Source organism: Pongo pygmaeus, chromosome 13 (assembly GCF_028885625.2).
Source record: "Pongo pygmaeus isolate AG05252 chromosome 13, NHGRI_mPonPyg2-v2.0_pri, whole genome shotgun sequence".
Lineage (NCBI taxonomy): Eukaryota > Metazoa > Chordata > Mammalia > Primates > Hominidae > Pongo > Pongo pygmaeus.
The window spans coordinates 73,119,932-73,141,308 of record NC_072386.2 but is presented as its reverse complement, the minus strand read 5'-3'; the positions used below and the strand labels follow the sequence as shown (position 1 = coordinate 73,141,308).

Sequence of the window (21,377 nt, the reverse complement as noted above, 5' to 3'; positions counted from 1 at the left end):
TTTGAGGGGTTGCAAATTTGAAGGATGCGGTAGTAATTTTTTGAAGTGTTTTTCATGTTACTTTTCTGCATTTATACATATGCATAGATAATGTGTATGTATATAAACGCACATACTGTACACAGCTCCTTGTTTTGTGTCCCCTTTTCTCAAAAAAGCGTTGAATGCAAAAACGTAAGTTCTCCTCAGTCACAACCTCTAGGAAACGAAAGAAAATTTAAAGCCAGAAGTTGTTAACCTCAGCAGGAGTTTATGGCTGTAAGATTTCATCACCTTACTGTCTTATCTGGTATAGTTACATCTGCCCCAATTTATTTATTTTCCTGCTTCCTTCTCTGCCAGTAATGAGCCTGGAAGTTGAAGGAGGGCAAGGTACATTCCTTGTGGTAATTATGAGGGAGGAGACCCATGTCTTTGGAAAGTGGACATTGGCATGAATGCTTTCCTTCATGGGGGTGAATTTTCCTGCTTAAGTTCACTAGCTAGCCCGTGCATTTGCCCTCTTCCTCCTCTCCGTGTTATTCTTGTTGGCGAAAGTGTATGATGTACTTTCTGTAGAAAGTGTATGATGTACTTTCTGTTTCTAAGATAGAAAATATGATGTACTTTCTGTTTCTAAGATAGAAAGTGTATGAGGTACTTTCTGTTTCTAAGAAACTTGGAGTTTACTTGGGAAAGTCAAAGACACATGAACATTGAAATATTAGTAGAAACAATTAAATAGCAACAGAAGTTAATAAAAGGCGAAGGGCTAAATGGAATACACAGAACCTGCTGTAGAAGGTAGATGAGGGGAGGACTGGACCAGAGTCATGTGGAATAATTCTGTGGACCTAAGTATTGGGAGTTCTTGTGGATTTAGAGTTGGCAAGAGTGGGTGGACAAACTTGGCAGGGAGACTGGCGTGCACAGAGGCAGGGGATTGGGAAGAGGCAAGGTGGGCCAGGGGCTTGAGATGTCAGTGTAAGAGTCTAGGGGCTGGAGTCCCGTGGTGGAGAGAAAGCTCAAATGCCAGTAGCCAGGCTGAGTTTGGATATTCCATATACAAAGGGGGAATATCTAAGTCTTTGAGGAATATAATAATGATTGATTTAGGAGGTTAAACTGGCAGGGTGCAGAAAGAGTTGGAAGGGGAAATATTGTAAGCATGGAGTCTGGGAGGTTTCACCACAATCCTGGTGAGTGTGGCAAGGGTTGGTGACTGTAGAAGGGAAATGGAGAGGCAGATTAGGGAATAGTTTTGAAAGAACACTCATGACTTGACTGCCTATGAGGAAAGCCTATTGGCATTTTATGCAAGTATAAATTATGTGCATTTGAGGTGGTCCAGCATAAAACTATCGAAAAGGATATTTTATATGAGAAATTTAGAAATAACCCCAAATCCTTTCTTCTCATCGGTGGCAGAGTCAATTCTCATGGCACAGGTTTTCACACTTTGAAAAATTGATCCATTCACACAAAAAGTGATTCTTTCAGTAAGAAAATCTGACTTTTCTGTTGACAATACACTTTATAAAGTTAGAGATATGTTCTCATAAAATAAAAGGCACAGAATGGATATTGTGCTGGCTCCTAGTGAGGAGGAGCTGGGCTGGGCTGGTGTGGCGTTCCTTTGGGTGGTGTTCTACTTTCCTGGTAGCATTATCATTGTTTCTGGCTCCAGAATGTCTCCTCTGACACCTAGGTAAATGCCAGTCAGGAAATGTCAGATCCATGGGGTGACTGGGTGAGCCACTCACTCCCATGTATTACTAACCTTTGTTCCTGATGAGCGTTTCCTGAACTCTTTGGGGGCATGTTTCACGTTTGTGTCATAACAGATGTTCCTTGCAGAATTGTGCTTGAGAAATGCTGCAGGTTTTATTTCCCTCACCATGATCTTCTCTGCAGCTCATAGCACACATCAGCTTATTTATGGCTCTTGGGCAAGTGAACAAACTAGTTTAACGTTGTTGACTCCAGCTTTTCCTATACTTATATGACCATGGACCACTATTTTTGCACTATGCTTACTAAGATCTGAGTGGTGAGTTCTAGGGAAAATAGGGCTGGGAAATGGAGTTTTTCCCAGTGGCATCTCTGGTAGCACCCCAGTCCCTTAAATGAATGAGCAAATGAATGTTCACGAGGCCCTTGCTCTGTGTTGTCACTATACAAGGTGATTTGCTTGTATTCTCACATTCAAACCTCAACAAGCTTCTCAGGTGGATTTAAGGAAACAAGGCTCACGTGAGTTAGGACACTTGCCCAAAGTTACATAGTTAGGAAATGACAGGCCCAGAGCTGGAGTCCAGATCAACTCCAAGTCCAGTGTGGGATGCCATTGCTAGCTCCCTGGTGAGAATTTTGGGTTCAGTCAATAAAATAGCAGCCGTTTCATCACAGAGGTTTCATACTTCACCACTTAAACAAATACAAATATTTCTGTTGGTAAAATAAACCTCCCAGGTCTTCTCAGAGACCATCTAGCCCATTGTGGTCACAAAAGAAGCTTTGAACAAGGTGAATTTGCAATGATTGGTTTTTAGCCCTTTTCCAGGTAGAGGATGAGTCCCTGTTCTTCCTGATGCTCTCTCTTCCTTTGTGCTGAGCAGTACGGGCTTTCCTGGACCTGCTCATCCAGCTTTGCCTCCCTGCATTCAGTTTCCCAAGCTGGTGTCCCACCCACCCTCACTGACCTGCAACTGTGTCTTCATGCCCTTCCCTTGTGAATGATAGCTCAAAATGGTGAAAGAGGAACTCAGTCATCTGCTGAGCATTATTGTGTAAGGCTAGCTATTGATATGAGAAAATGGAGCAGAGCCGTGAAGATAGTTGCCTGTTTTTCCAGTTGCCTAATGGGTTGTTAGACTCCCTGATAGACCTAGGAATTTACGAGTTGCCCAGAATGTTTCAATTTCTTTTTCCTGCTTCATTTTTTCAGTATTTGTGCCAGTTTGACCATTAGAGCAGAAGGCCAGAGCTGTTCTCTGTGCTGTCAAATCTGTTCTGAGTGTATCATCTTGAGGGAGTACGTGTTGGTCCATCTTTTATTCTCAATTTCCTCTTACCTGTCTAGAGGCAGAGGGATGCCACCTTCTCCCCCCTAAAATTGGAGCTTTATGAGACAGAGTTAGCTGTGAGCAGTTTTCCTCTAGTACCAAGGCAGGACCATTAAATTGTTCTCTACTGCTGTTTGCTTCTACGTTTTGTTAGTAACCATCAATTAGTTTTAAAGATTTAGAAACTAAACAGATGGGGGAAAATGCTCCAGCTTGTGTAAGATCACATTTTTCAGTCACTTTTATTGCATGTGAAGGAAAAGGAGAATCACCCTAAAGTGAAATTCACAGGTTATCTCCAAGTCTTCTTTGAATAATCCAGCCTGCAAATATTCATTTATTATTCATCTGCAATGTGCAAGGCACCATGAAAGATCTTTGACATCAAAAATCATTGTACCACATCCTACCAGATTAGCTTGTGTAATCTATTCATGAATCCAGACCTTCTGATCGGGACCCTTCTGGGACATCAAAGGTCAGCCTCAGGGTTAGGCACACATTGGTGTGCAGAAGATTGGAGAGCCATCACAAGGCAAGGGGATTTTTGAGGCTCACAATTCAAATCCAGTCTCTGGCAGCAGCATAGTCCCTTAAACAAATGAACAAATAAACGTTTACTAGGCCCCGTGCCCTGTGTGCCACTCTGCAAGCTGATTTACATGTGTTCTCTCTCAAATCTCAAAACAACCCTCCGAGAGAGATCTGAGGTAACTGAGGCTCAGATAAGTTAGGGAACTTGTCTAAGCTTATATAGAAAATGGCAGGGTGAGGACTGCAGCCCAGATCAATACTAAGTTCAGTGTGTAAGCCATCGCTCCCTCTCTAATGGGAAGTTTGGGTTCAGTTCAGTAAGTGCAGTGGGGTGAGGTCCACAACCTTCTCTGGGCTTTTCTAGATGTGCTCCAGTGGAGAGGGAACTACAGATGGAACTTCAGAGCAGCTGGAATCTGGGGCTGTGGTGCTTAGGTGTTCCCTGAGTGGTAGAACCTCTCCTTATTTAAAAATTTCTTTTAAATTTGCTACATCAGTTTCTTCTGGAAAACTGGGAATGGTTATGAGTTCATAGCACCTCTCAGCCAGATTTAATGGTTTCAACACACCAGATCAGCTGTACTTTAAAAAGTACAAATGCCTGGGTCCTATCCCCAGAGCTCTTCAGCCTGGGAATCTCTACTTTTATAAAGCTCTAGGGAATTCAAACGTGCATAAGAGTTTGAGAACTAGTGGACCAGCAGCTGCTCCTGCGGGCTTTCTCCCCGCCCCCATCTTAGTTTTCTGAGATCTCCCATTGGTGAGAAGACACTGGCTGCATAAGTTTTAATTATGTATGACCATGGAGTCTTTACCTGACAATAGCCGGTTTCTAATTCCCATCTGAGCTTTGAATTCAGGCATTTCCCTCTCCTCCAGTTTAATTTTTTTTTTCTCTTTGTCTCAAATAAAAAAGGACGTTGTTGCTCTTATTTAATTCCATGTTTTCCATGAGGTGGTTCATACATCCTTATCAATGACTTTGAAAAGGTGCAATTATTTGGTTTTAAGTTTCTCCTCCACAAGTGAGTGATAGCCTCATGAATAAGAGATGACTCCTTTTTCTCACCAGGCACTTCCCTGATGCCCTTGTACTCTCTCATTTGACTTTGACGTTTTGACAATTCGAATTCTCCCTGACAGGTGTGAAATCCTGAAGTTCCTTGACCTGTAGGTATACCATCTAATGATTGTCTACGAAGCATCTGACTTTCTTAGAAGTGGCTTTGTCAGGTTTTGAGTGAATGCCTACTGGATTGATTTTGGCATAGTTGAGCTCTGTTAGAGTGACCTGAATAGCAGACCCTCAGCAGTGAACTGCTACTTACCACTCTGGGAATAAGATTTAATTTTTGTTTGCCTCTGTCTTTGATTTAGGTGGCTTTATTTGCTTGGCGATGGATTGTCTCCAGCCAGTGTAAGTCTTCATCCCTGCTGTCGTCTGTATCTTGCCGCATTTTAGTTTAACCTCATTTGAATGCTTTACTGTGTAGTTGGGCATTTGTAGAACATATTGGGGCAGCATGCCTGGATTAGCTTTCATGGTAGCTGCCTCCCAGCTCTGAGCATTCCGGTACTGATCCCTTTTATCTGACTGGAGTGTTTGGATACACTCATTTGGTCATGATGCTGTCTGGGTTTCAAGGTGGAGCTGGAAGTCAAAGCCATGGCCATTATATGGCTAGCTGGCTGCTCTCATGGGCTTGGCCCCAAAGAGGCACTTCCCTGCTCTTCTCCACCCTCCTCCCCGGTCCCATGTTGCCAGGGCTGTCTAGTCCTCCTCCAATAGCTGAGCAAAGGTCTATGGTGATAAATTGCTGTATTTTTCCTTTCTGTTAATTGCCATAAAGTTTCCACAGACACGTTTACTAATCCTGCTATTGGGAAGGATGGGAGCAACTTACCAAGCCTCAAATATTCTGAGGAATCTGGGACAGTAGGGATTTACATAGCCGGTGACAGAGCTGAGAACTAAATCTAGCAGTACTTGACTTGTCTGGGCCATAAGTCTAATTAATTCCTCATGGTTAATAAAGAGAAGAAATGAACCGTTTAGGAACCTGAAGTTCTGTCCGACTCGATTGACCTAACTGCACTGCTCTTTGTGGTACTGCTCTCATGTGCTTCCAGAATCATTTGCTTCTGAAATCTGCCCACCTGAAATTCCTGGCTTGGTTACTTCTCTCCATATAGCAGGGATTCATTTAACATAATTTGAGAATGCAGCTTCAGGTGGTTGTTTTGGTTTTTGTGGGTGATATACCTAGAAAAGACATGTAAATAGAATGACTGAAGTCACATCTATTTTCTTATACAGATAAAGTTTGTAAGAAAGGACTGATTTCTGACCTTGAATCTATCTTTCAATTTCTTACAGAAATGATTTCAAATGAATATAAAACCTGTAATTTAATTTCTTATAGAATTGATTCAATCAACTTATATATCCATATTTAATCAATTGGGCTTAGCTCTATGCAATGCTAAGCCCAATTAGCATTGAACTCATTTTTTGGCTGATGTCTTTATTCCCACTGATTTTTTTTTTTAGAATTTTCCTAAAGATAGCTGGGAATGAGGCCTAAGTATGATCCATCCCTGTCTGATGTTGTCTGATAGAGAAACAGAAAAGCTTGCATCTTAATATCCAGCAGGTTCTTGAACAATTAAAAACATCTCATGTTTGTAACTTTTTAAAAAAACCATCAACATATTTACTGTGACAGAAATTAGGAAATAGGATCTTGGTGGCAGCAAGATCTCTATAGGTAAACAATGCAGTATTCAAACTGCAGCAAGCTTAGATTGGAGCCCTAGAGCTCCCAGAGACAGAAGACGAGATGGCAGTATTTTAAGGCACTAGCAGATCACGGCACTGCAAATCCTTTTTGTCTTGGCAAGGCACAAGGAGACCTGCTTATGCAGCTTTCAAAGGTATGTGTCAGTCAGCTAAAATGTAATCAACTCAGGTACACTTTTATTTAACATAATGCATGTCATGAATTACTATGCAATGTTTTGAATTATTTTCACTGAAACAAATTAGAAGGGGATGTGAAATTCAGGAGGGTCTCTTTTGTAGAGCTTCTGACCAGTATCTTAGAGGAGCCTTTTAGTGCCACTTAATGGCCTTTCAAGAAACCAAACCAGAGCTCTCTGTTTTATTATCTTTCCCCTTAGAGGAACATTTCTCCAAATCCCTTTGGTAATAATTGTTCTGAAGGTGGTTCCTTTCTTGACCAAAGCACAGACAACAGCGCTCAACTCCTGGGCTTCCTGCTGAGGTCAAGATCAAGATGTAATTATTTAAAATTGGCCAGGCAATGTATTTTGCTTTGGGTAACACCTGCCATTTTCTCCATAATTTGTAAGAGAAATCTTTTTACCATGAATGCTTTATTTTCTGTTATCTGCGTGGCAAATAGTTTGGTGGTTTTCCAAAGGATTAACAAATTTGAAATTCTTTTGATTGTTTAAGAGCCTGCTCAATATTAAGATGCAAGGCTGACAGTTCCTCTGTGAGACCTAGGTCTGGGTGTCTGTTACTTATTTGCAGTGAGGGAAAAGGTAGGGGGAGCCTTGCCTGTCGATGTGCAATGTGATATTTCTAGCTCCTCTTGTTTATTTCGGCAGAACCAGCATCTTTTTGGGTGGTCCAGATTCTGCTATTTTAAACATTGTCCCAAACATTCACCATCTTTGCCTTACTTACTGAGCAACTGGACCTTTTGTAGTTAACCTCCCACACGTAACCTATACACAGGCGCAAGAAGGTAGAGAGATATTGGAATTGCCGAATTCTAAACTGCTCACAGGGAATCACAGTTGAAGTTCAACATGGCAGAGGTCTGTTTTGAAATGATACACCTCCAGGCACTGTTTCCAGCTCTCATTATTTGCCTGCACCAGCTGGTACACATTTCCTTCACAGTCTTTTCTAGGGTACCTAGAAAGGTTGGCTCTGAGAGAGTGACTTGGTGGAATGCAGCATCTGTTAGGCAAACGCTCAGCACATGGCATTTAAACTTGCTATTTTTCCTGATGAACATACTGAGATTCCTTTCTCAGAAATGTGTAGCAAAAAAGGTGCAACTGAAACCCGGGACTTTGGGCTCAGCGAGATTGTGGAACTCGGCTTCTTAGCCTTTCTGTTTACAGCAGAAATTTGAAACAAAACAGTTTTCCCACCCTGGTAGGCAGTTGTTGCCAGAAGAAGAGCATCATGTCTTTTTTATGTATTTTCCCTAAACCAAAATGCAAATTCTTAAAGAAGTAAAATGCAGAAAAACCTAACCCACCTCTACTGATCATGGTAATTTCCTAGACAGGAGTTCTGCTTCCCTCGGGGATCCCTTGGTAATTACAGGGAAGGCTACTAAGGGCCAGACTGAATTCCAGAGTCCTGATAGCAATGCTTGTCTTCTCTTATTTTGTTCCTTTTTGTTTTCCCCTTGGACTGGATGCTCATGGTGCTCATGTTGTTATGGGGTATTGATGAACCCAGGTGCTGCAGGAAGCCCAGCTGTTGGTGGATGTGAAAGGAGATGAGGAAATTCCAAGTGGTAACCACTTCTTGTTGAAAGTCCCAGAACAGTCTAAGTAGATGGGTCCTTGCAGGCACTTTCTGATTTATCTAAAGAGCCTAATTGTGAGTTTTGTTGTTGATCAGTTTAAAGCTCATGATTAAGACTTTCTCAAATTAAATTTTTTTTAATGAGTTGAATACAGCTCCAATTGATTCAATGGAAAATAAACAATAGTTACTAGTACTTTCTTCCCTATCATCTACTGACTTTAAAGCTGAGAGATTTAATTTCAGTGCAGCGGACGTAGCTGGCTGGCAGGGTATAGCATGTATACAGGTCCCACTGTTAGGTTCTTATATGATCTTTATATCACCTTTATTTCTCTGAGTTATGTGCAGATTTGCCCTCTCCAAGAAATTCAGGCATATAAAGAATGTAAATTGTACAGAAATCTGGAAAAATGAAAAACAAAGGAAAATCAAAAGGCCTGGTGTTTTTCTGTACTTTGGAGAAGGATTTGTGTGGAATCTGTGCTGGAGAAGGAAGACAGAGGAAGGAAAGAAGGGGGACTGCAGTTTTGTTATTTATGTATTTATTAACAAGATACAGGGTCTCTCTGTGTTGCCCCAAGGTGGTCTCAAACTCGTGGGCTCAAGTGATCCTCCTGCCTCGGCCTCCCAAAATTCTGGGTTTACAGGCATGAGCCACCGCACCTGCCTGGGACTGGAGTTCTGGGAAGAGCACTGGGACCGGAGTCAGGACACGGCTGTCGTGGACTTGCTGTGCACTCCTGGGGTCATGACAGTTTCCTCATCTGTAAAGTATGGTTCATCTCTGTGTAGCCCTGTGAACTTCACATGTTGTTGGTGAGACTGAATGGATGATGTGTGTAAAATACAGAATGAAGGGCCAGTTCAGCTTAAAAGATTCCCTAGGAGCTGCTAGTTCCATCTCAAAGGCACCTCATTAAGCTGCTGCTTCTTCTTTTTTTTTTTTTCTTTTTGAGACAGAGTTTCTCTCTGTTACCCAGGCTGGAGCTCATTGCAACCTCAATCTCCTGGGTTCAAGGAATTCTCCTGCCTCAGCCTCCCGAGTAGGTGGAGTACAGGTGCACACCACCATGCCTGGCTAATTTTTTTATTTTTTAGTAGAGATTGGGTTTCGCTATGTTCGCCAGGCTGGTCTGGAATTCCTGACCTCAAGTGATCTGCCCACCTTGGCCTCCCAAAGTGCTGGGATTACATGTGCAAGCCACTGTGCCTGGCCAGGAACCTCAATTATCTTTGACCAGTTTAAATGTCCAAGTGGGAGAGACCCTCTCAAAGTGAATGAAAACCCACAACCCAGGAACGAGGTGTCCACCAGAAAGAGTTGTAGGTCATTAAATTGCCTCTCTGACACTGATCATGGGTTTTGATCAGATTGTGGTGTGTTTGGGGAGCTTGCTTCAACTTTGCGTCTTCCCTCCTCAGGAAGTGCTAAGCACTGTGATTCTGGACCTTTTGGGAGAGTGAGAGGATTTGCTGTTAGAGCAAAGAGGGGTGATGGTGACCCTTACCATCCTCCACCATCTAATGGGACAGATCATGAGCCAGAACCTAGCTGGCCCCCTTGGGATAGATTGCTGGTTCCTGAACCAGCAGCTGTGACCATGGATTTGGGCTTATATCTGGAGGCGACTGCTGGTACCCATAGAGAATTTGGAAGGCAGTGGGTAGATGAGTCCTGTTTGATCAGGACACTACAGCCTCTGATCAGAACACACCGTTCTTTGCCAGCCCAGATAAAGAAGCTGTTACATAATTCATGAGGCTTACCGTCAGCATTAACAATGGGAATGCTCCAATATGAAGTTCAAAGAGTGGTGGCTGCTCCTGGCAAGGTGATGGCAGGAAGTCTGATGGCCTTTGTTGCCAGTGAATAATGATCATTCATGCAGGGGGTGTGTACAGTTAGAGTTGGGTACTTGGACAGATATGCCAAGTGTCAGGGAAAAGCTCAGGAATCCTGAAACAAGAGGGATGGCAGCAGGGCTGGGAGGAACAGGAGGAAGAGGCTGAATCAATTCTTATGAGATGTAGTGACCAAGAAGAGGTGTCTACATGCCAGATGACATGTTCTTTCCTTGCCCTGCCTGACAGAAGGTAAAAATTCAGAAGACACGCTGGCCATCAATGGGCAAGGGCCCAATTTCTTTATGGGGCGGGCAGCAGGTAAGCATTCTACCAGAGATGAGCTGCTTTGTCAATAATATTGTGCTGATTCTGAATGTGGGGTGGGCAGAGCACTTTCTTTCTAGGCTGGAATAGATCTTGGCAAGAGCGAAATGGTTATTATTATTATTGATATGGTTTGGCTGTGTCCCACCCAAATCTCATCTTGAATTGTAGTTCCCATAATCCCCATGTGTTGTGGGAGGGACCTGGTGGGAGGTAATTGAATCATGGGGGCATTTACCCCTATGCTACTGTTCTCATGATAGTGAGTGAGTTCTCGTGAGATCTGATGGCTTTATGAGGGGCTTTCCACCCTTTTACTCATTCTTTTATCTGCTACTATGTGAAGAAGGATGTGTTTGCTTCCCCTTCTGCCATGATTATAAGTTTCCTGAGGCCTCCCCAGTCCTGTGGAACTGTGAGTCCGTTAAACCTCTTTCCTTTATAAATTACCCAGTGTCACATATGTCTTTATTAGTAGCATGAGAATAGACTAATACAATCATTATTATCATTATTATTTTGAGAGACAGTGAGAAACTACTTTATTGTTTTACCAACAAGGAATCCTGAATATTTCAGTGTGCAATGTTAACAACATCTTGAGCAAGATAGAAAAATCCTCAGAACAAAATTCTTGCTGACTGGCTCTGAGTCCCCCCATTCTGGTATTCTTATTTCCTTTCCTTCTCTTTGCTATCAGAGAATCCCCAGAACATCACGGTGCAATTTTTGCATCCTTCTTATGCAATCTAGCAAGATTAGGGTATTTCTGTGGCTTGCCAACCACCAAGGAGACATGACCATGTGTTTGGATTATATAATACTGAGAGATTATTATTATTTTGGCTAAGTAGTCATGGATAGGCTTATGGTTCACCTAATCTAACTTCCTTATTTCACAAATGAAGACAGACAAACCCAGGACTGTATAACTTTTGGAGGTTTTTCAACTTCTCCAGGTCTTTTATTCAGGCCCTGTAAAATGAAGTGAATTGGCTAATAGTATTCCTAAGAGAATCTTTGAGAAATTGCTGCCAGGCATTGGTAGCTTACTCCTGTAATTCCAGCACTTTGGGAGTCTGAGGTGGTTGGATAACTTGAAGTCAGGAGTTTGAGACCAGACTGTCCAACATGGCGAAACCTGTCTCTACTAAAAATACAAAAATTAGCTGGGTGTGGTGGCAGGTACCTGTAATCCCAGTTACTTGGGAGGCTGAGGCAGGAGAATTGCTTGAACCCTGAGGCGGAGGTTGCAATGAGCTGAGATCGCGCCACTGCGCTCCAGTATGGATGACAGAGTGAGACTCCAACTCAAAAAAAAAAAAAAAAAAAAGGGAAATTCCTGAAGGAATTAAGATTTTTGCTGCTTTTAAATGCCTTGAAATTCCCTGAATACCACAAGGCCTTTTCATATGCTACTTTCTCTTGGACCTCCCACCCCACAAACCTGGTTCATCCTTTAGGACTCAGCCAAATGTCATCTTCCCTGGGAAGGCTTCCCTGATACCCTGTGTTCCCTCAAGACTGGCATCCTGGGTTTATCCCATGTGTTAGTTTTCCACTGATGCTGTAGCAAATTGCCATAAACTTAGTGGCTTGAAACTTAGTGGGTCTCAGTGGGCTAAAAATCACAGTGTCAATAGGGCTATGTTCCTTCTGGAAGCTCTAGGGGAGAACCTCTTATCTTTTCCAGCTTCTAGAGGTTACTTGCATTCCTTGGCTTGTGGCCCCTTCCTCCATCTTCAAAGCCAGCATCTTCAAATTTTCTCTCTGACTGTGAACTCCTCTGCTCCCTTCTTCCACGTCTAAGGACCCTGTGATTACTTTGAGCCTGTGTGTATGATCCATGGTAACTGGGTTAGTAACTTTAATCCCAGCTGCAACTTTCCTTCTCCCTTGGGCATTCATGAGTTGCAGGGATAAGGATATGGCCATCTTTGGGGCCATTGCTCTTCCTCCGACCCTATTGGTGCACTTGTCACACTGTGTGGTAAGTGCCTCTCACCCTGGCTGTCCCCACCTCTACACTCCAAGGGCTCAGGGGCTATGTTTGTTTCCTGCTGCCTCCTCAGAAATGTGTACAGATGTGTCAAACTAGAAGCTCTAAGATGATGGTGTGATCTGTATTGTATAATAAATAGATTTAAATTAGTTACTAACATTTAAAAATTGGGATATTTGCTTATATATTTTTAAGTGGAAGAATAAACAAAAAAGTCTAATAAAGTTACTCATGAAGGGCAAGGGAAAAACAGATGGAAAGGATGGAGATTAGTCTTTTCTGAATGTACATTTTTGGTATATTTGACTTTGAAACCATGTACATGTTTTACATCATTATAAAACAAAGTTAAGTTAAAATGAGACAAAATGAAAACGGATCCCTTTTTCAATGAAAATAAAAAGTTCCCATTTTTAAATGAAAATTATGGAACTGGACACAGGACACAAGGGATCTTGCTCCGCTTGGCCCTGTACCCCCGACACATTAACTGCTTGAGACCTATGGGCATTTGCACTAGGATCTGGGCTTGTAATAGGAACCCAGTAAATGTATGTGTTGAATAACTTGATGGTGAACTTAAAGTATAGTTGATAGGTGGGTTAAATTGGGAGAGGGTTGAGAACAGAAGATGAGCTTGGGGAGAGGGATTAGTATTAGATTGGCAGAGAACATCTGGCCAGGTGGCATCAGAGTGCAATGTCAGGAGATGTGCTGTTTTAGCTGGGATCTTGAAAGCAGGGCGCGAGAAGAAGCCTTATGTGCAGGTGATTTATTTGGGAGGTGATTCCAGGAAGTCAGAGTGAGGGAGTGGGGAGACTGAGGCAGGGAAAGAGTAGAACTGAGGCAGGGAAGGAGTAAGGATGCTGTTATGGACTAGATGTTTGTGTCCCCAGCAAACTGATATGTTGAAGTCATAACTCCTCAAGGTGGAGCCTCTAAGGAAGTAATTAAGGTTAAATGAGGTCCTGAGGGTGGGGCCCTGCCCGATGGAATTAATGTCCGCATAAGAAGAGACACCAGAGAGCTTCTCCTCTTTCTCTTCTCCAGTGCGCATGCACTGAGGCAAGGCTATGTGAGGACAGAGTGAGAAGGCAGCTGTCTGCAAGACAACGAAGGGCCCTGGCCAGGCCCCCATCCTGCCGGCTCCTTGACCCTGGACTCCTAGTCTCCAGAACTGTGAGAAAATAAATTTCTGCTGTTTGAGCCACCCACTCTGTCATATTTTGTTATGGCAGCCTGAGCCAACTAAGACAGATGCATGGTTGAGGTCACTGCTGTGGGCCATGGCAGTTCAACCCAGCTGACTTCTGAGGAGGCTTCAGAATTGTCAGCCCTGAGGCCAGGAGGCCAGGGCAGCATTTGCCATCAGTTTCTCTCCCCTGTTGGTCGAGTGTGGGCCCGGAGAGTGTTCATTCTCCTGCACTTGTGAAGTGTGCATGTGCACAGGCCTAGGCATCTCTCAGTAGCCTCTGTGGTCTTGGGGACGCCCCTGGGGAGAACCGAGGCTGCGAGGTACATGTAAGATATTATCATCTTGAAGTGAGCTGAAACCTCCACACAATGGTCCACCCAGACATGGCTGAAATTAGGGGTGAGGCTGAGAGCATGTGAGTCATGATAGCAGACGTGTCTGCTTGTGGATACCTGCTCCGGGTGGGGAGTCAGAATTCAGGAGGCCGGGGTAGGAAGTTGGAAGTGAACAAGCCAGATGCTTGGTGGGACGTTAAGGCCAGGTCAAGTGGCCAGAGTTCTAGGGAGTGTCAGTGGAGTTAACAGCCACACAGGCTCTTAAGTGCTGGACAAATGGAATCTATTGATTCTCTACAAGACTCAATTTCAGTTTTTCCTCTTCCTGCCTCTTGCATGTCACGCAGCCTTTTACTGTTGTTACTTACACGAGTAAGATCAACTTCCAGGAGTTTTAATTTTTCTCTCTGTTTACTCTATTGGGTGGGTCCAGCTAATGAACAATAAAATAACTTGATGAACAGGTGGCAGAAAGTTAGCTGGGTATAACAAAATGTCTAGAATAATAAACATATATTAAGCAAATGAGTAATTAATTCATAAGTTGAAAATGGTGCTTGGCCAACTGACTACCTTCTTATTTTAGGTCTTCAGTTTTGTTTCTTTAATTTTTTTCTGCACCAAGTCCCTTTTTTCATTTAGTGTCTGTTTTTTGGCTGATGGAATTTCTGTATTTGATAAAAATGACCATTATGCCTGTATCTTGATTTGGATATTTTCTGATGACTTGCATTTTGCTGGATTTTGAGTTTGTGGATGTACTCTTCTTGTTTTCTGAATCTCCTTGCTTTTGATTTCTGTGGATGTACACCTCTGCAGGGCATCCTTAGGACCAGTCTGCCTGTTACAGGCTTTGTAGCTGATGATGTGGAAGGAAGCTCATTTAGTGGAGGTTTTCTCTTCGGCTTTATGGTAGGTGTGATTAGACATGCAATACCCAGTACCATTGCAAGGGTCTTGAGCTGAGTGAATTTCTTGTCCCACTGATTTTAATCCTCATCGGCCTTGTTGATACCAGATTTCAGATTGTTTTGTCTCATCCCTCTCAGTCATGGTATGTGATCCAACAGATATGCCTGTCAACGGACTCTTTGGCCAGATCCTGGGGTTACAGTACCTTTACTTAATGCTTGTAGAAATCTCTGTTCTTTGGCTTCAGTGGTTACTGACCACCCTGAAGCTATAGCCTTATGTCCAGCAAATGCATGTTAGAATGAAGGTGAGTGAAGCCCCTGTCCATTTTCATTCTTGAAAAAGCCACTTATCATCTATTAATCAGTAGTACCAGTGGTGTCTTTCATCTGGGAAGGACCTTAAAAATCCACTTCACTCTTTTCATTTTAATAGACAAGGAGCCAGTGGCCAAGGGGCTCAAGCAACTTGACAGGATTCACTTGAGCCAAGCCCTCGTTCAGAATCTAGGTGACCCAGCTCCTGGTTTTTTTTTTTTTTTTTTTTTTTTTGAGAGGTAATATGCTCATTTTATTTTTTTCATGGTTACTTATTTTATTTACTTTTTCAGCTTCATTGAGGTATACTTGAGGAATAACAATTATATGTTTGAAGTGTACAATGTGATGTTTTGATATATGTATACATGGTGAAGTGATTACCACAATAAAGATAACATACTCATCACCTCACATAGTTACAATTTTTTGTGGTGAGAACACTCAAGATCAGGTCTTAGGAAATTTCAAGAATACAGTTAGCCTTCCATACCCATGGGTTCTGCATCTGTGGAGCCAACCAACCACAGATAAAAAATACTCAGAAAAAAATTGCCTTTGTGGTGAACAGTACAGACTTTTTTTCTTGTTATTGTTTCCTAAACAATGCTGTATAACAACTATTTACATAGTATTTACATTGTATTAAGCACTATAAGGAATCTAGAGATGTTTTAAAGTCTGTGTGAGGATGTCCGCAAATTATATGAAAATACTATGCCATCCTATGTCAGGTACATGAACATTCATGGATCTTGGTATCCACAGGATCCACCCCCATTGTTGATCTGAAGGACAGGACAATCATGGGGTCAATGAGGGTGTGTGTGACATTGAGAAGAACCACTTTCTTTTACCCTTAATTTGCCCTTCATCTTCCTTTCTTTTCTTCATCTTTTTCACCAGTGAAGTCCAGGAATGCTAGACAGCCTAAATCAGCCACTCATCTATAGTATTGATATTTCTGAGTAGTTGAACTTCAGACCAGTGCTGGATGGTTCTCTCTGTCTGCAAGAACACATCCTGAGTTTTTATAAAGTGTGTATGTGTGTCAACAATCTGAATTAGTTTATATAAGAGGTTGGGCAATATTGTAAGTAGATATTTGTCTTTATTGTCCAGATGAAGCTAATAAACCTCTTTATGGTATAGTGTCATGCCTTGAGTTTTATAGCACCTTCCTTTTAACAAACTCAGTGTTTCATTCTTTAGGCTTATTATATCTCTTAGCTTGCATTGTTTTTATTAATTTTTTTTTTTGAGACAGGACCTTACTGTGATGCCTAGGCTGGAGTGTGGTGGCGTGATCACAGCCCACTGCAGCCTCGACCTTCTGGGTCCAAACAATCCTCCCACCTCAGCCTCTCGAGTAGCTGGGACTACAGGTATATGCCACCATGCCCAGCTAATTTTTGTATTTTTTGTAGAGACAGGGTCTTGCCATTTTGCCCAGGTTGGTCTCAAACTTCTGAGCTCAGGTGATCTGCCCACCTTGGCCTCCCAAAGTGCTGGGATTACAGATGTGAGCCACTGTGCCCGGCCTGTATTGTTTTAAGTTACGCTTATTCCTTTTAAAATTCAGAATTTGTTAAACATTTAAAACAAATTCATAAATTAAAACCTCATTGAGATACCATTTACCACGTAGTTTGATGAACATAACACATGGTGCATTACGTTGGCAAAGGCAGTGGGGAAAAAATGCTCTTATAAATGTCTGGTGGGAGTTAAATTGTGTAACTTCTATTACACTTTTGTAATAGCTACCAAAATATGTTATTTCTATGTACCCCTCTCTCTCTGACTCAGCAGTTCCATTTCTAGGTTTTGTGTTGTGGGTATTCTTGAACATTGTGAAATGTATACAGGGAGTCTTCACAGCAGCAATGTTTGTTTCAAATGATTTGAAACAACCTCTCCATAGACGAGATAGGCTAAATCAAGCATGGCACACCTATACAATGGATGCGGCCATTAAAAAGAACAAGGCAGCTCATATGCATCAATATAAAAAGGTCTATAAACTATACTATCAAATGAAAATAGCAAGGTGCTACCATTTCTATTAAAAAGAGGACAAAAATATTAATATATTCATGGTTGCTTGTCTGTGTGGAATATTTCTGGATATATACATAAGAAGTTACATTGGTTACCTATGAGCAGGTTACTGGGTGGCTTGTGGGTGAAGGCAGAAGGAGGCTTACTTTCCATGGTAAACCTTTTTGTATATTTTGCAGCATTCAAAAATTCTTATTTAAAGTTTATTTTAGAAAAATGCCACCATGTATGCAAGTGATTTCCAAGTTCCTCCTTCAATATTTTTAATGATTATGGAACACACTGAACTTCTTTTTTATTATTCTAGCTGTGAACTCTGTCTGCTGTATACATGCACATATATAATCATATGAAATATTTAAATTTATACTCATTTATATGTCAGTTGGGTGGTGAGTAAAAGAAAAATATATTTTTATCAGCAAACTTGGTAAATTGTTGAGGTTTCTGATATAGTCAGAGATAGTTGCTTATCACAACATTAGGTAAGTTTTTAAAAACACCTATTTAAAACATACTGATGTATATATATATTAGTCTGTTTTCATGCTGCTGATAAAGACATATCCAAGACTGGGAAGAAAAAGGGTTTAATTGGGCTTAAGTTCCACATGGCTGGGGAGGCCTCAGAATCATCACGGGAGGCAAAAGGCACTTCTTACATGGCAGTGGCAAGAGAAAAAATGAGGAAGAAGCAAAAGTGGCAACCCTGATAAGCCCATCAGAGCATGTGAGACTTAATTCACTATCATGAGAATAGCATGGGAAAGACCAGCCCCCATGATTCAATTACCTCCCCCTGGGTACCTCCCACAACATGAGGGAATTCTGGGAGATACAATTCAAGTTGAGATTTGGGAGGGGACACAGCCCAACCGTATCAATATACAATTGAAAAACATGTCAAGCCACATATTGCTTAGGGATATGTGGCTATGTAGTAAAAGTATAAAGAAGTGCACCGACCTAATACACATCAATTCAGTGGGGTCAAGGTGGGAAGAAATAGGATACGGAATTCAAGAGGGATGGGTACGTGATTGTTTGTTACATTTTTCTTTATATCTTCTTGCATATTTCAAACATTGCATAATTAAAAAGTAAGTGTTACTAACTTGTCAGATATAAGCAGAGTTCTTTTAACAAACTCAGTGTTTCATTCTTTAGGCTTCTTATATCTCTTAGCTTGCATTGCTTTTATTAATTTTTTTTGAGACAGGATCTTACTGTGATGCCTAAGCCTGAGTGTGATGGCATGATAAAAAGATGCAGAAACAATATAGGCATCAATGATCTGTATTTTCCTTGTTCTCTGTCACATTACACCAGTACCTAAAACAGAGCCTGACAGAGGGTGGGCCCTAAAAAATGTTTGCAAAGATGAATAGACAGGCATAAAAGCCCTGCAAGCTACTGAAGTGGTGGCTGGTGGATTGTGTGATGTTCCAGTGTGCCATCTTGTATAATGGGACCCCAGGAGAAGAAGGGGACATACCTGATGATGTCTACAACCTTTCTGATGGGTAAGAAAAAAAGAACTTAGGAATTTCTCAACAACCAGAAATAAAGATGAAATATAGAGATGTGATTGGGTCTATAATAAAATTCAGATGCTACCTGTACTCCAGAATACATCGTTTGCAAAAGGCCTTTTCATGGCTCTCAGTAAGACTGGTATTTTGTCTTCATACGTCACACTCAATGGCCCCCTTTGTGAATATATTTGGTTAAGATGGCAAATGTGGGTGTAACTCTTGATTCCCCTTAGCATTGCTGTTGCTGCCTTTCATGTATCTGTGCCCAGCCAAGAGCCAGGTTGTATGGGAGTGATTGGAATGACTGGCATTTACTGCTGCCCACTGGCAGTGGTAGAATAAATCACCTTTGTTTCTTAGGATAGCCATCAGCCATTCGGTTTCTATATTTGTTTAATATTTAGACATAGAATGAAAGGAGTGTGGGAAAATAATTAACATTGTAATCCTACAATAGCTACAAAAGATGTACTAATATGTAGTGACAATAAATGAATAACATGCTATTATTGTTAGTTACCCCACCGTATTTAGCAAGCTAGAGCAGTGCTGTTGAATAAAATTATAACATGTGCCACATACGTGATTTAACATTTTCTTGTAGCTACACTAAGACATTAAAAGAGCTGGGCGTGGTGGCTCACGCCTGTAATCCCAGCACTTTAGGAGGCCGAGGCAGGTGGATCACGAGGTCAGGAGATTGAGACCATCCTGGCTAACATGGTGAAACCCTGTCTCTACTAAAAATACAAAAAATTAGCCAGGTGTGGTGGCAGACGCCTATAGTCCCAGCTACTTGGGAGGCTGAGGCAAGAGAATGGTGTGAACCTGGGAGGCGGAGCTTGCAGTGAGCCAAGATCATGCCACTGCACTCCAGCCTGGGTGACAGAGTGAGACTCCATCTCAAAAAAAAAAAAAAAGAAATTAAAACAAACAGGAAACAGGTGGAAATTAATTTGAATTAACCTAATCTAAAAAATTTTTATTTTAATACATAACCAATGTTAAAAAATTATGAATGGGGGGAGGAGCCAAGATGGCCGAATAGGAACAGCTCCGGTCTACAGCTCCCAGCGCGAGCGACGCAGAAGACGGGTGATTTCTGCATTTCCATCTGAGGTACCGTGTTCATCTCACTAGGGAGTGCCAGACAGTGGGCGCAGGTCAGTGGGTGAGTGCACCGTGCGCCAGCCGAAGCAGGGGTGAGGCATTGCCTCACTCGGGAAGCGCAAGGGGTCAGGGAGTTACCTTTCCAGCGGTGCCACTCCCACCCGAATACTGTGCTTTTCCGACGGACTTAGGAAATGGTGCCCCAGGAGAGTATAGCCCGCACCTGGCTCAGAGGGTCCTACGCCCATGGAGTCTCGCTGATTGCTAGCACAGCAGTCTGAGATCAAACAGCAAGTCGGCAGCGAGGCTGGGGGAGGGGCGCCCGCCATTGCCCAGGCTAGCTTAGGTAAACAAAGCAGCCTGGAAGCTTGAACTGGGTGGAGCCCACCACAGCTCAAGGAGGCCTGCCTGCCTCTGTAGGCTCCACCTCTGGGGGCAGGGCACAGACAAACAAAAAGACAGCAGTAACCTCTGCAGACTTAAATGTCCCTGTCTGACAGCTTTGAGGAGAGCAGTGGTTCTCCCAGCACACAACTGGAGATCTGAGAACGGGCTGACTGCCTCCTCAAGTGGGTCCCTGACCCCTGACCCCCGAGCAGCCTAACTGGGAGGCACCCCCAAGCAGGGGCAGACTGACACCTCACACGGCCGGCCAGGTACTCCAACAGACCTGCAGCTGAGGGTCCTGTCTCTTAGAAGGAAAACTAACAAACAGAAAGGATATCCACACCAAAAACCCATCTGTACATCACCATCATCAAAGACCAAAAGTAGATAAAACCACAAAGATGGGGAAAAAACAGAGCAGAAAAACTGGAAACTCTAAAAAGCAGAGTACCTCTCCTCCTCCAAAGGAACGCAGTTCCTCACCAGCAACGGAACAAAGCTGGACGGAGAATGACTTTGACGAGCTGAGAGAAGAAGGCTTCAGACGATCAAATTACTCCGAGCTACGGGAGGATATTCAAACCAAAGGCAAAGAAGTTGAAAACTTTGAAAAAAATTTAGAAGAATGTATAACTAGAATAACCAATACAGAGAAGTGCTTAAAGGAGTTGATGGAGCTGAAAACCAAGTCTCGAGAACTACGTGAAGAATGCAGAAGCCTCAGGAGCTGATGCGATCAAATGGAAGAAAGGGTATCAGCCCTGGAAGATGAAATGAATGAAATGAAGCGAGAAGGGAAGTTTAGAGAAAAAAGAATAAAAAGAAACGAGCAAAGCCTCCAAGAAATGTGGGACTATGTGAAAAGACCAAATCTACGTCTGATTGGTGTACCTGAAAGTGACGGGGAGAATGGAACCAAGTTGGAAAACACTCTGCAGGATATTATCCAGGAGAACTTCCCCAATCTAGCAAGGCAGGCCAACATTCAGATTCAGGAAATACAGAGAACGCCACAAAGATACTCCTCGAGAAGAGCAACTCCAAGACACATAATTGTCAGATTCACCAAAGTTGAAATGAAGGAAAAAATGTTAAGGGCAGCCAGAGAGAAAGGTCGGGTTACCATCAAAGGGAAGCCCATCAGACTAACAGCGGATCTCTTGGCAGAAACCCTACAAGCCAGAAGAGAGTGAGGGCCAA

General features: G+C 42.5%; 1 protein-coding gene across 4 annotated transcripts in view; it reads left to right on the top strand.

Moving 5' to 3' along the window:
- The window catches only part of FRMD3 (FERM domain containing 3), a 308,453-nt gene that overhangs the window by 64,323 nt on the left and 222,753 nt on the right, over positions 1–21,377 (top strand). Inside the window, exon 1 of one of the 4 annotated variants that reach the window (XM_054501638.2) lies at positions 6,386–6,512. The exons of the other annotated variants lie outside the window; for them this stretch is intronic. Coding sequence (XP_054357613.1) covers positions 6,498–6,512 — 15 coding nt within the window. The 5' untranslated portion in view covers positions 6,386–6,497. Of the gene's footprint in view, positions 1–6,385; positions 6,513–21,377 lie in introns of those variants that run through there. 4 annotated transcript variants of the gene reach the window in all.